General features: G+C 45.9%; 1 protein-coding gene across 9 annotated transcripts in view; it reads right to left on the bottom strand.

Annotated features, from left to right (window-relative positions):
* TRIM9 (tripartite motif containing 9) overlaps window positions 1–15,290 on the bottom strand; it is a 77,837-nt gene that overhangs the window by 38,285 nt on the left and 24,262 nt on the right. For all 9 annotated transcript variants that reach the window (XM_072986889.2, XM_072986891.2, XM_078384251.1 and 6 more), the window contains exons 2-3: window positions 7,127–7,222; window positions 2,148–2,270 (exon numbers count right to left, since the gene is read on the bottom strand). In XM_072986889.2, the coding sequence (XP_072842990.1) occupies window positions 2,148–2,270; window positions 7,127–7,222 (219 nt within the window). The remainder of the gene's footprint in view (window positions 1–2,147; window positions 2,271–7,126; window positions 7,223–15,290) is intronic.

Genomic DNA, 15,290 nt, shown 5'->3' with positions numbered 1-15,290 from the left:
CCTTTAGAGTGAGCCAGACCGTGGTCCATCATGCGAAATACGGTCTCCTTACCCCTTTTGACCTCCCGGTGCTCCTGAACTACAATTCCCATCAGGAGGCAATCGAGTGGGGGAAGGTCTTTGAAAAATTATCATTTCAATGCAGTGTTTTAAATATGTATACGAGAGTTTGAAATCTTAATGGGTTTGTTTTCATTAATTATTGATTATCAATGTTTCAGGTGCCACCTGGGGTTCCCAGCTAGAAGGGAAAGGTGGGTTTAAAAAACCAAATAAATCAGTAAATAAAATCAATATCAGCAAGACTGAGGATGATGGGCGTAGCAGTCTGAATGCACCTGAAGAACTAAAATGTTTCCTGCCCATCTTGTGGACTGTCCTATCTCGTAAAGGTTGATCAGCGTCAACATTTCTTGGCCTCAACCTAAGAAGGAATTCTTCATCAAAGCCTTGAGAGTTTTTTAAGATCTGGTGTCAGTAGACTGTGGAGTTCAGTTATAAATAAAAATAACTATATACCATCAAGTCAGTCCTAACTTATGGCGATTCTCCCCGGATTCTCCCGGTATAATCAGAAGTCATTTCCAAGTCCCTCCTTCGGGTGGCGCTCCATGTCCACCACGTCGCTTGCCTAAGACCACACCGGGGGTGGGGGGTTAGGCATGTAACTCCATCTGCTAGGCAAATTCAAGATGATCTCAGCTGGCCCCTTTCCCGGGAGATGCAGGGAGGATTCGAATTCCTGAGCTCTCCTTCCACAAGTAAAAGCTCCTACCGACTGAGCTACCACCAGTTCTTTCTCCTACACACAACATGATTTCCACGATTATGTAGGTTTCGAAGTGTTTAAAGCGCTTAAGTGGCTTTGTGTGTTTAGTCGTTTAGTCGTGTCCGACTCTTCGTGACCCCATGGACCAGAGCACGCCAGGCCCTCCTGTCTTCTACTGCCTCCCGGAGTTGTGTCAGGTTCATGTTGGTTGCTTCGCAGACACTGTCCAGCCATCTCATCCTTGGTCGTCCCCTTCTCCTCTTGCCATCACACTTTCCCAACCTCAGGGTCTTTTCCAGGGAGTCTTTTCTTCTCATTAGATGGCCAAAGTACTGGAGCCTCAGCTTCAGGATCTGTCCTTCCAGTGAGCACTCAGGGTTGATTTCCTTTAGAACTGATAGGTTTGTTCTCCTTGCAGTCCAGGGGATTCTCAAGAGCCTCCTCCAGCACCACAATTCAAAGGCATCAATTCTTCGGCGGTCTGCTTTCTTTATGGTCCAGCTCTCACTTCCATACATCACGACAGGAAAAACCATAGCTTTGACTATTCGGACTTTTGTTGGCAAGGTGATGTCTCTGCTTTTCAAGATGCTGTCCAGATTTGTCATCGCTTTCCTCCCAAGAAGAAGGCGCCTTTTAATTTCAGGGCTGCTGTCTCCATCTGCAGTGATCATGGAGCCCAGGAAGATAAAATTTGACACTGCCTCCATATCTTCCCCTTCTATTTCCCAGGAGGTGATGGGACCAGTGGCCATGATCTTAGTTTTTTTGATGTTGAGTTTCAGACCGTTTTTTGCACTCTCCTCTTTCACTCTCATTACAAGGTTCTTTAATTCCTCCTCACTTTCTGCCATCAGAGTGGTATCATCTGCATATCGGAGGTTGTTGATATTTCTTCCGGCAATCTTAATTCCGGCTTGGGTTTCTTCCAGTCCAGCCTTCCGCATGATGTATTCTGCATATAAGTTAAATAAGCTGGGGGACAATATACAGCCTTGCCGTACTCCTTTCCCAATTTTGAACCACTCAGTTGTTCCATGACCAGTTCTAACTGTTGCTTCCTGTCCCACCTGTAAGTGGCTTTACAGGTGTTTTATAACTGTTTCAAACGACTCCTGGTTGAAAACCGTCTGGAGAGCTTTTGTTATCGCAAAGGACGTGAACAAATGAACTAAACAACAACGGATGAAGAATTAAATAAGCGGAGCGTAAACGAAGGAAACGGTAGCATGCGTCTTTCTGAAGGACACGCTCCATCTAGCCACCCGCTCTTTCTTGGCCTGGACTACTCCTGGATGCTACCTCAGCCTTCCCCAATGTGGTGCCCTGCAGCTGAGTCAGACTACAACACCCATTATCCCCCAGCCAGCAGACTGACCTTCAGCTTGTGCTCGTGTTCCTTATTGACCCGGGACAACAGCTGGGCTTTCCTCCGGTTGAGGGCGTCGATGAGGGCGTCGCACTGGGCCACCAGGCAGGCTTCGAACTCGACACTGTTCTCCTGTATGTTAAAAGGGTCATTAGAAAGAGGAAGCACTATTGATTTCTGCAAATCCCGTCCACATGAGACCTGGGTTCTGCCCGCAGCGGCTTGTCGTCCGAACAAGAGGGGGCACTGAACCCTCAAATTTGGGGGTGCGTGGTGCCTCCCCCAGCCTGATCCTAAGCCAACATCAATGAACGGAACTGTCTAAATCAAATATAGAATGTTGGACATAAACCGGCTTGCAGGGTTGGGACGAGTCGGTTTCTTGAACTACAAAGCCCATTCATTCCTCGGCTTGCACACACCGTACAGACATCTCAGTGTGGCTCGCCTGGGAGAAATGGGAAGACTTGGAGACTTACCTAGGCCTAGATCCACCCAAGCTTCCTGTTCCTGCCCCAGTGCTTGCTGGGAGTTTTTTTTTCCTGAACAGGAAACTAGGAGAGGCTAGGCCTAGCTCAGCCTGAAAGCCTTCCAGGTGAGCTGCAAGTTGGTGTCTGTAGATGAGGCAGAACCCTCAGAATCGGGAATTGTGGGATTTGTAGTCTGAGAAATAAAATAAAAAAACGCCCATCCCTAATTGCTTGGGGGATTACTTTTAGGTTCCCTCTTCCTGGTGGCTGCCAATCTCCAAAGATACAAAGCAACCCAACAAGACATTCGAAGTAAAGAGAGATACCTGAGGAGAGAAGTTCCCTGTTCCAATTCCCTCAGTGTAGTTTCTATGGCTGGATTTGAACCCAGAGCCCCTGAGTTCATCATTCTAACCAATACACCACATTAGGTCCCTGTTACTTAGGCAATGAAGAGGATGACCCTTTTTCAGGGTCCTCCAACTAGAGAGTACTCTGAGGTGTACTACCCTTTCCTCCCTCTAGGGGCACCCTGCAGCTTGCCCAAGGCCACCCAGGCTGGCTCTTCTCCCAGGAGGCCCAGTGGGGATTCGAACTCCCAACCCCTGGCTCCACAATCAGATGCTTAAATCGCTGAGCTCTCCAGCCTAAATAACATGAATAAACTAACGAATAAAAATATACAGGCAGAGACTCATTCACTAGTGACAATTTGCCTCGGCAAATATTACACACAGAAATCAAACAAGTGTGTTTGGAGAAACCCTTCTCTGTGGCTGCTCCTTTAGACTGTGGAACTCCCTCCCACTGGAGGCCTGGCTGATCCCATCTTTGCTGCCCTTTCGAAAGCAGGCAAAGACTCTCTTCAAGCAAGCTTTCCCTGAGTGACTAACTGGCTGCCTGGGGGAGGGGGTGTCTTTACGAGTCCACAAAATTTTTCCATTGAAAAATATAAAAGTTAAGGTGCCACCAAGTTTTCGCCTTTCTTTACTTTTTAATTTCTATTTTGTTTTTTAACCTTCGTTCTACCCCTACTGCTTTGAATGTGGTTTGGTGTTGCTTATGTATTGGTATTGGGCTGATCCTTTTTAGTATTTGTATATTCACTGTTGTCAGCGTTAAAATTGTCTTTTGATGATGTCAGCCACCTTGGGTCGTTTTAATTAAAAGATTTTTAATAACAATAACAACAACAAAACAACAACAACAATAATATTATGATTATTTTTAAAAGTTTGTTATAAATAAATAAATAAATAAATAAATAAATAAATAAATAAATAAGTACAGTGAGAAGATGATGACAGTCACCATGTGAGTCATTTGGGTTGCAAAATCAGGTGGGAATCTGAAGGCCACCAGGCCACCTCTTGTGTTATTTTTTCATCATCTAAACTGTTTACAAACAACGTCTCTGTGTCTGGCATCACCCTCACCAAGAAGGTTGGGAAAAGGCGGTGGTGGATTGACAGGAGACGGGCATCGAAGCCCATGCGCTTCAGCAGGTGAAAGGCTCTGCCTCCCGGCTTCTGGGCCCAGTTCAGCCCCCCCCCAGTGCAGCACCGGGGGGGGGGAATAATGGAGTCCTTTCCAAGCAGAGTCCTTGCAAGGCTTCCCTTTCGAAGGCCATCCTGGAGATGCAAGACTCTTCATTGGAGCTCCTGTCCGCCTCCATCCCCCAAACTGGGTTCCCCAGAGGGGATCCATCAAACCCCTCCAGGGTGGGGCGAGGCAGCCCGTGGGGGAACCGGGTTTCCACAGAAGTGAATCAAGAAGCGAAACATCCGTGCAACACAGAAGGGGAGAGGAGGAAAAAGGGGGTTTCATTTGGGCAGCTGCAGAGATGCTTTGCCAGACATGATGGACGATGCTCCCTCACACCCTGAGAGAGAGATGGGGGGGGGGGAAGCATTAAGAAGCAGAGTGACTGAAGAGCAGAGCAAACCATGCGTGGTGGGGGCAGAACCACACTTTTAATCAATCCCGCCTGAAAGGGTGATTTTGCTCTGGGGCAGCTAAGCATTAACCCAGGCAGCCGTATTGACTAAGGTGTTATCGGCCCAGCTTGGGAAGCCGTCGGTGTGGGGGTGGGGGGACGCGGGGAAGCAGCGAAGCAGGCAATCATCCTGCATAGGCTGGATCTTTGCGAGAGGCGTGATGGATTTTCCCCAAGGCCTTCCCACCCACCGATTCCTCCTCCCCCCATGCCAGACTCCATAACAGGCCATCTCAATAAATGGATATTTTGCAGAGTGTTTTTTTTCTGGACTACAACATCCAGAATCCACAGCCAGCAAGAGCAGTCCCATCATGTCTGGGCCAGCATCCACCCTCTTCTTATCTTACCAGCTTTGTGCTAAAGAGGACAAAGGATAAATAGAAGAAATATAGATCGGGCAGAAAGGATGTCCGCTCAGCTGGATGCATTCAAAGCGATTTCATTGTGTGACACAGCAAGGCATTCGATTTTAATTATTTGAACATGTTTTCTCGGTTACTATATTCTTCCTCCTTTTCTGCACTTTGTGGGGTCAGAAACAAGGAAGGACAAAAGCATTGGGGGCTTCATAATTGAGACAGAAGATACAGGTTGGTGAGGAACAAAGAAATATGTCAAATTATGTACAGAGGAGGGAGCAGTCCGGGGTGGGTGTGTCTGTGTTCCTTTTTCATAATAACGATAGAACAAGATCACAGCAGTAGCAATTAGAACAATAATAATGACCAGAAGCCTGCATCCGGTGTTAAGTCGAGTGGTGAAAATTACAGCAGTGAATTGCCCCTAAGTTAAAGAGTCGCCGCTCGTATTCCTTGCTGAGTGCCAAATCGTACGGCTGGGACATGATTCAAGCAGCAACTTTTTAAATAGTGGCAAATTCAAAGCAAAGCAAAGTGTTCTGCTTATATACTGGCCGGTGCTGCTTAAAGCAGTGATCCCCAACCCTTGGCCCTCCAGATGTTCTTGGACTTCAACTCCCAGAAATCCTGGCCAGTAGAGGTGGTGGTGAAGGATTCTGGGAGTTGTAGTCCAAGAACACCTGGAGGCCCAAGGTTGGATCAAAGCTTGAAAGTAACTAAGGAAATTATGTAAATGTAATGTATAAGTGATGCAATAACTTATAGCTAGTTGCTTTTGGTTAATAAATAAGGCAGTAAGTAATTATAAAGTTTCTTTAAAAGTAAAGGAACAACTAATTACAAAGTTCAATCTTGGATGTAACAAGTATCATCTTCTGATTACTTTTACATGTTACTTTTGAAGGCATGTTTAAGACATTTTAGGGGCATTTTGATAGGGATTTTCCAGGTTTGATGCAATCAATCCCAAGTGGCTGGAGAAATGTCTTATGGTTTGGTTTTTTTAAATAAATACAGTGGTGCCTCGCTTAACGTTTGCTTCGTTTAACGTTTTTTTCGCTTAACGTTTATTTTTTCAGAGGCAGATTGTGCTTCGTATAACGTTTTTCCCTATGGGCGATTTTCGCATAGCGTTTTTGGGACCATGCTTCGCTTAACGTTTTTGGTTTTAGGTCCCCTGCTTCGCTTAACGTTTTTTTTGTTTTCAATTTAAAAAGTGTCTTAGAAGGGTCCAAAACGGTTCTAAATGCTTGGATTCGTTAGAGGACCCCTTAAGTCATGTGCAAACCTGATTTGGCTTTGATCTGATGTTTCGTTAATTTTTTGTGAATTTTTGTTTTTTGGCCCATAGGAACCAATGGACCTGTCAAAATCTGACAGCTCCATGCTTTCCTATGGGGGAGAAAACAATTTACAAAAAATTAACGAAAGTTCAGATCAAAGCCAAATCAGGTTTGCACACAACTTAGGGGGTCCTCTAACGAACCCAAGAATTTAGAACAGTTGCTGAGTCTTCATTAATTTTTTGTGAATTTTTTCTTCCCCCATAGGAAATAATGGAGCTGTCAGATTTTGACAGCTGTCAAAAGTTGGGGGAAAAAAAATCACCATTAATTAACGAAAAGTCAGATCAAAGCCAAATTAACTTTTGCATCCGTTTTAGAGGGTGCAGAAGCTAATCCAAGCATTTAAAACCATTTTTGACCCTTTTATGACACACTTAATTTTGCAAAAATTGACTTCGCAAAGCCATTGAAACCTATTGAGTCAGCTACAATACATTCCAATGGAGGATACATTGTATCGTTTAACGATGTTTCCTATGGGTTTTTTCGCTTAAGGACGGCAATCCGTGCCTATTGGAACGGATTAACCGGTTTCCAATGCATCTCTATGGGAAATGGTGTTTCGCATAAAGTTTTTTTCGCATAAGGTTTTTTTTTTTGGAACCAATTAAAAACGTTATGCGAGGCACCACTGTATTTGCAATGGTACAGTATCAGAATTGCCCACTAGAGGGAAGCAGAGTCTGTTTTCTTGTATTGCTTTTATTGTGGGGAATATTATATCTAGGGATCAGGGCTCCCCATCTACCTCTGGCGAAATCCCTGCCATGTTGTCTTTTCTGGCTCTTTTTTGTTAGGAAATTCAGCACAATACCTGAATCTGCTGCACCATGTTCCGTAGCTGCACCAGGAACTCTTTGGCTTCTTTTGCTCTGTCCGAGAGTCCGTTCAGGGCCTGGGAGAGCTGGCTCTGCAGGCAGGAAGGAAGGAAGGAAGGAAGGAAGGAAGGAAGGAAGGAAGGAAGGAAGGAAGGAAGGAAGGAAGGAAGGAAGGAGGGAGGGAGGGAGGGAGGGAGGCAGGAAGGAAGGAAGGAAGGAAGGAAGGAAGGAAGGAAGGAAGGAAGGAAGGAAGGAAGGGAGGGAGGGAGGGAGGGAGGGAGGGAGGGAGGAAGGAAGGAAGGAAGGAAGGAAGGAAGGAAGGAAGGAAGGAAGGAAGGAAGGAAGGAAGGAAGGAAGGAAGGAAGGAAGGAAGGAAGGAAGGAAGAGGAGAGAGAAGGAAGGAAGGAAGGAAGGAAGGAAGGAAGGAAGAGAAAGAGAGGAAGGAAAAGAGAGGAAGGAAGGAAGGAAGGAAGGAAGGAAGGAAGGAAGGAAGGAAGGAAGGAAGGAAGAGAAAGAGAGGAAGGAAAAGAGAGGAAGGAAAAAGAGGAAGGAAGGAAGGAAGGAAGGAAGGAAGGAAGGAAGGAAGGAAGAGAAAGAGAGGAAGGAAAAGAGAGGAAGGAAAAAGAGGAAGGAAGGAAGGAAGGAAGGAAGGAAGGAAGGAAGGAAGGAAGGAAGGAAGGAAGGAAGAGAAAGAGAGGAAGGAAAAGAGAGGAAGGAAAAGAGAGAGGAAGGAAGGAAGGAAGGAAGGAAGGAAGAGAAAGAGAGGAAGGAAAAGAGAGGAAGGAAAAGAGAGAGGAAGGAAGGAAGGAAGGAAGAGAAAGAGAGAGGAAGGAAAAGAAAGAGAGAGGAAGGAAGGAAGGAAGAGAAAGAGAGGAAGGAAAAGAGAGGAAGGAAAAGAGAGGAAGGAAAAGAGAGAGGAAGGAAGGAAGGAAGGAAGAGAAAGAGAGGAAGGAAAAGGGAGGAAGGAAAAGAGAGAGGAAGGAAGGAAGGAAGGAAGGAAGGAAGGAAGGAAGGAAGGAAGGAAGGAAGGAAGGAAGGAAGGAAGGAAGAGAAAGAGAGGAAGGAAAAGAGAGAGGAAGGAAGGAAGGAAGGAAGGAAGGAAGGAAGGAAGGAAGGAAGGAAGGAAGAGAAAGAGAGGAAGGAAAAGAGAGGAAGGAAAAGAGAGAGGGAGGAAGGAAGGAAGGAAGGAAGGAAGGAAGGAAGGAAGGAAGGAAGGAAAAGAGAAGAAAGGAAGGAAGGAAGGAAGGAAGGAAGGAAGGAAGGAAGGAAGGAAGGAAGGAAGGAAGGAAGGAAAAGAGAAGGAAGGAAGGAAGGAAGGAAGGAAGGAAGAGAAAGAGAGAGGAAGGAAGGAAGGATGAGGAGAGAGAGGGGAAGGAAGAAAGGAAGAAAGGAAGGAAGGGTTAAAGATAGACAGGGAAAAACAGGAAGGAAGGAAGGAAGGAAGAGAAAGAAAGAGGGAGGAAGGAAGGAAGGAAGAGAAAGAGAGAGGAAGGAAGTTAGATCAGAAGGTTTCTCTATTCTCATATTGTTTATTGGCTTGAATCTCTATTGCCACTGCATTGTTTGAACCAGAAAACTGACAACTAGTATAAAGGGCAGATTCGTATTTTTGTACTACAGCACCCAGGATGAGGGATTCTGGGACATGTAGTCCAAAAGGCCAAATCTGCACGCCTCTCGTAACTGGCATGCATGATCATTTCAAGCATCCATTGTGTACTCAGATACAGACAAGTCACACACCCAGTGGTGTGCCCAGGAGCACAACAAATGGCCAGAAAATTGAGAGGGAAAACGTTGCTCGCAACCATTCCCTTTACGCCTGTGATATTTTGAAACAGGATATTTGCCACTGTTACATTTCCATCCCACCTTCCTTCTGGCAAACCCAAGGCAGGATAAATGGCTCTCCGGCTCCCCACTTTCCGCTTGCAACATCCCGGTGAGGTAGGAGAGGGCCTGACTCAACCTGAGCGCTCGTGGTTCATGACACAGGCTGGATCTCCCCCCCTCAACTCTCTGACTGCTACATCGATCTTGGTTATTTATTTATTTTGTAATTTATTTCATTAATTTACATACCGCCCCATTTAGTGCGAGGCCCTCTTCTGTACTGTTTACAACAACCAATAAATAGAACATATACTCATAAACTACAAATAACCAATAAGAATGAAAACAGGTGGCCCAGCTGGGTTTTTTTAAAAGCGGTCTAATAAAACGATCACCCATTCCTGCATTGTAAATATTTTACACAACAAAAATCGTAGCTATGGCTAGGAGGAGTCTGTGTATGGGACATGACGAAGGGGGAAATCCTTTTAGCAAAGATGAGGGCAGAGTTTGGGTAACGGCCTTGGGTTTTGTGGTGGATGACGACGCCCTTGACCAGTAGGGACAAGATTTGTGCTGTCGGGAGAGATTCTAGGCATTATTACCCAAAAAGGGTTGAACCCCCCCCCCATGTGTTCCAGTAAACCAAACCTACACACACACACACACACACACACACACACACACACACACACACATATACAAAAGGACATTATTTCCTCAAGATTGCAGGCTGGGTTTGACGTCAATCTCGGTGAGGTTTACAATCCCACTCCTATTAATTGTGAGCGGCTTTTGGTGCTGAGCGCACTGGGGGGGGGATTATCAGCCGTTTAAGGCCGCTGCTCTGTAGGCTGCACAGCTTCCAAGAGAGCCACGAAATGATTTGCTGGGATGGCTCATTGTGGCGTGTGTGTGTGTGTGTGTGTTTTTAATGGCCCAGATGTGAAAGGCACACACCCAGTCCTCCATTCAGGTCTTCCAAGCCATCATGAAGGGATTCCAGGATTCTGAGGGGCTTCTGCTCAGCAAAGACCCCCCCCTCCCTCCATCCCTCCTTCCCCCAACCTCCCATGACTTTGAAGGAGCTCATAGTGGGACGGGCAGTTCCTAGATGCCTACGCTCTCCATCTGCTTGGGGGGTGGGTTGGAGAGGCCGCCCGGCTTGTAATTAGCAGGCGATCTTTTGTGCCGGGGATGCCAAAGTGTGGCTGCCGGGAGAAATGAGATTACTGGAGCAGAGCTGAAGCAGCCTCTGGGGAGGGAGGGAGGGAGGGAATGAAGGGGGGCAGAGAGGAGGGTTCGGAAAGGAAGGGAAAGCAGGAGGAAGATCAGGAAGCAACAGCAGCAAGAACAGGCAAAGGGGCCTCAAATGCCAAAAGGAAACAGACAAAATTGTTGAAGGTGGGGCTCCTCCAAGATGCAGGATGCAGGACACATACACCTCTCCGGCGATGGAGCATCGGGTGTGGGTTTTGGCGCGTGTCCTGCCTTTGACCCTCGCCTTTCATCCCCTTTGCTTGTTCTATCTGTCTTTTAATCATCATCATCCTCTTAGAACTCTAGCGCTAGAAGGGAGTCCCCAAGAGCAAAGACGGGGGGGGGGACTGAACTCCCAACCTCTGGCTCCACAACCAGATACGGTACCTAAATCATGGAGCTGTCCAGCAGTTCTCTTGCCCCACTCCCATGGGCTACTCCCATGCCTATATAGCACACGCTGGAAGATGCGCAGCTCGGCTGGGCCACATGGGCTGGCCGAACAGCGATTGTGTATTCATGGTTTTCATCTCTCAACATTAAACACGGACTTTCTTTGTTGTCAGTCTCCTTGGGTCCTTTTCAAGGAGAGAGGTGGAGTAAAAATATTTTGAATGAATGAATGAATAAACAAACAAATAAATAAATAAATAGACAGATGCCTCATTTTCAATTGGTGGAAGGTGTTCATTACAGAACAAGGTTTAAAATCCTCTGTGTTTGGCTACAGAGAGGGAAATCGGTGGGATGAGGGGAAAGGTTGAACACCCCCTCCTGAAGAAAGGGCCAAGATTCAGATGTCACTGTAGGCTAATTTTCAGGACATGTGCACCTGTAGTGCTGCGTACTTTGTGACTGATGATTGTTCGCATAAGCAGCCCCTCTCCTCCTGCCACAACCGATTCCACATTTAGATTTAATTAAGCATTGCCTGATGAGCAAAATCTCCGCCGTCAAAGCACTCTGTATGTGGGATTGGCTGATTGTGAGCTATTAGAAAAGCAAGTGTATCTGTCTGTCTGTCTGTCTGTCTGTCTGTCTGTCTGTCTGTCTGTGAATGGCACAAGCAGGACATATGTAGGTCAGGATCCAGTTGCTAATCCTAGCTAAGGGTAAGTAGACCCGCTGAGTCAATCGCTCAATCAACATTTGTGTGAACACCATTGAATCCATGGGTCTACTCTAGTTGGGATCAGCAGTAGCTCACCATCTGCCTCCTCATCTCTGTCGAAGAAGGGATCCAGGATGGGTGGGTTCCCTTTTTGAACCTTAGCCATTCACACATGCCCTTGAAGGTTCTTCCTGGATCCTCAGAGCTGTCTTCATTCGTTCAGTGAAACTGCTCCACGTTAATCCAGTTTAAAAGGACACAATATTATGATACACAGTGTAGGAATTAATGGATTTACTTGCTTCTTGTCCAGGCCATCTTGCGTTTTGTTTTTCCACGAGGCGGCAATTTTTTACCCTTAAAAATTCGCCTGAATGCTCACATTTAAAATCTACATTGTTAACTGCACTGTCCCCATTAAGCACATGGTAAGCATATAGCCATGCAAGGCACATTGGAACAGAAGTGGCCCAGAGCAATCTCCTTAAAATAAAGAAGGCAATAGGCGAATAAAAACTTAAAATTAGCTTGGAGAAGGAGGAGGAGGAGGAGGAGGAGGAGGAGGAGGAGGAGGAGGAGGAGGAGGAGGAGGAGGAGGACAGTGGGTAATTCCATTGTGATCTACACTTTAGGTACTGCCCAGGTCAATTCATGATTGAAATCCATACAATTGGAATTCTTCAACCAACCCTGTTTTGGGTCCTGAATGTGCCACTCTGCCCAAAGTTGCCCATTCCTGATCTAGAGAGATATGCAACTTCTTTGAAGGCATGTTGGCAAGTCTTTGAGTCTGAGTCCCAAGTCTGAGTCTTTGGTATCAAGTCTCAAGTCCCAAATCTGAGTCTTTGGTATCAAGTCCCAAGTCCCAAGTCCCAAGTCTGAGTCTTTGGTATCAAGTCTCAAGTCCAAGTCTGAGTCTTTGGTATCAAGTCCCAAGTCCCAAGTCCCAAGTCCCAAGTCCCAAGTCTGAGTCTTTGGTATCAAGTCCCAAGTCTGAGTCTTTGGTATGAAGTCCCAAGTCTGAGTCTTTGGTATCAAGTCCCAAGTCTGAGTCTTTGGTATTAAGTCCCAAGTCTGAGTCTTTGGTATCAAGTCCCAAGTCTGAGTCTTTGGTATCAAGTCCCAAATCTGAGTCTTTGGTATCAAGTCCCAAGTCTGAGTCTTTGGTATCAAGTCCTAAGTCTGAGTCTTTGGTATCAAGTCCCAAGTCTGAGTTTTTGGTATCAAGTCTCAAGTCCCAAGTCTGAGTCTTTGGTATCAGTCCCAAGTCTGAGTCTTTGGTATCAAGTCCCAAGTCCCAAGTCTGAGTCTTTGGTATCAAGTCCCAAGTCTGAGTCTTTGGTATCAAGTCCCAAGTCTGAGTTTTTGATATCAAGTCTCAAGTCCCAAGTCTGAGTCTTTGGTATCAAGTCCCAAGTCTGAGTTTTTGGTATCAAGTCCTAAGTCTGAGTCTTTGGTATCAAGTCCCAAGTCTGAGTTTTTGGTATCAAGTCTCAAGTCCCAAGTCTGAGTCTTTGGTATCAGTCCCAAGTCTGAGTCTTTGGTATCAAGTCCCAAGTCCCAAGTCTGAGTCTTTGGTATCAAGTCCCAAATCTGAGTCTTTGGTATCAAGTCCCAAGTCTGAGTCTTTGGTATCAAGTCCTAAGTCTGAGTCTTTGGTATCAAGTCCCAAGTCTGAGTTTTTGGTATCAAGTCTCAAGTCCCAAGTCTGAGTCTTTGGTATCAGTCCCAAGTCTGAGTCTTTGGCATCAAGTCCCAAGTCCCAAGTCTGAGTCTTTGGTATCAAGTCCCAAGTCTGAGTCTTTGGTATCAAGTCCCAAGTCTGAGTTTTTGATATCAAGTCTCAAGTCCCAAGTCTGAGTCTTTGGTATCAAGTCCCAAGTCTGAGTTTTTGGTATCAAGTCTCAAGTCCCAAGTCTGAGTCTTTGGTATCAGTCCCAAGTCTGAGTCTTTGGTATCAAGTCCCAAGTCCCAAGTCTGAGTCTTTGGTATCAAGTCCCAAGTCTGAGTCTTTGGTATCAAGTCCCAAGTCTGAGTTTTTGATATCAAGTCTCAAGTCCCAAGTCTGAGTCTTTGGTATCAAGTCCCAAGTCTGAGTCTTTGGTATCAAGTCTCAAGTCCCAAGTCTGAGTCTTTGGTATCAAGTCTCAAGTCCCAAGTCTGAGTCTTTGGTATCAAGTCTCAAGTCCCAAGTCTGAGTCTTTGGTATCAAGTCCCAAGTCTGAGTTTTTGGTATCAAGTCCTAAGTCTGAGTCTTTGGTATCAAGTCCCAAGTCTGAGTTTTTGGTATCAAGTCTCAAGTCCCAAGTCTGAGTCTTTGGTATCAGTCCCAAGTCTGAGTCTTTGGTATCAAGTCCCAAGTCCCAAGTCTGAGTCTTTGGTATCAAGTCCCAAATCTGAGTCTTTGGTATCAAGTCCCAAGTCTGAGTCTTTGGTATCAAGTCCTAAGTCTGAGTCTTTGGTATCAAGTCCCAAGTCTGAGTTTTTGGTATCAAGTCTCAAGTCCCAAGTCTGAGTCTTTGGTATCAGTCCCAAGTCTGAGTCTTTGGCATCAAGTCCCAAGTCCCAAGTCTGAGTCTTTGGTATCAAGTCCCAAGTCTGAGTCTTTGGTATCAAGTCCCAAGTCTGAGTTTTTGATATCAAGTCTCAAGTCCCAAGTCTGAGTCTTTGGTATCAAGTCCCAAGTCTGAGTTTTTGGTATCAAGTCTCAAGTCCCAAGTCTGAGTCTTTGGTATCAGTCCCAAGTCTGAGTCTTTGGTATCAAGTCCCAAGTCCCAAGTCTGAGTCTTTGGTATCAAGTCCCAAGTCTGAGTCTTTGGTATCAAGTCCCAAGTCTGAGTTTTTGATATCAAGTCTCAAGTCCCAAGTCTGAGTCTTTGGTATCAAGTCCCAAGTCTGAGTCTTTGGTATCAAGTCTCAAGTCCCAAGTCTGAGTCTTTGGTATCAAGTCTCAAGTCCCAAGTCTGAGTCCCTATTTTTTTAAAAAAGCTTTTTCCCCCAGAAGAAAAAGGAGGGTGGGTGGGTTCTGAGTTGCAAGCCAAGTCTGAATCATTGGGGGAGGGGAAGGGGGACCCGAGTTAAGTCCAAGCAAGTTCCCAGTGCAGCTTGACTTGACAGCAAGTCTCACAACTTGACTCTCCATCCCTGCTTCTTTGTACCTCTAATTTTTCGCAAAAAGATAAAACTTTTTGCAAATCTGTTTTTGCAAACAGAGGGAGAGGGAGGGAGAGAACATTGTCTCACTGGGCATCTGCACTGAGCAATTCCCCTTGCTGTAGTTTGGAGACTTTGGATGGAGAACATGGCTTCCAGGACAAGGTACCCTAGGAGCAGGGACTACACAACCCATCAGTCCTTGCCAGCAGAAATAATGATAATAGATGCTGGAAACTGCCATGCTTTACCCTGTCTGCTCTGGCTTCTCAGTCCTTCCTAGCCCCATGGCAGATTGCCCAAGCAAGCAAGCAAGCAAGCAACCAACCAACCGGCCAGCCAACCAGCCAGCCAGCCAGCCAGCCAGCCAGCCAGCCAGCCAACCAGCCAGCCAGCCAGCCAGCCAGCCAGCCAGCCAGCCAGCCAGCCGGCCAGCCAGCCAGCCAGCCAGCCAGCCAGCCAGGGCTGGAAATATTAATTTTTTGACAAGAAACAAAGGAAAACAAAAATAAAAATAATTAGAGTATGTAAATAAGTAAACATGCCCTTAATATTGGCTGTGGCATTGTTTTTTTTCCTCAGCTAATGTGACCTACATCGTGTTTGGCCAACAGTGTCTCTCTGTGCTGTACATAGGACAAATGGAACAAGCTCTGCACAAAAGATTTAAATAAATTAAAATTAAAATTAAAATTAAAATATAGCAGTTAAAATTAAATTCAAGTATAGCGGCCTTGTCATGGTGAAGGGCCTTGAGTAATTCAGAGAAGTTATGGGCTATGCCATGCAGGGACCCCCAAGAC

The sequence above is a fragment of the Pogona vitticeps genome, chromosome 1 (assembly GCF_051106095.1).
Source record: "Pogona vitticeps strain Pit_001003342236 chromosome 1, PviZW2.1, whole genome shotgun sequence".
NCBI classification, from domain to species: domain Eukaryota; kingdom Metazoa; phylum Chordata; class Lepidosauria; order Squamata; family Agamidae; genus Pogona; species Pogona vitticeps.
The sequence above is the reverse complement of the archived record's forward strand: the minus strand, read 5'-3'. Positions and strand labels throughout refer to the sequence as shown.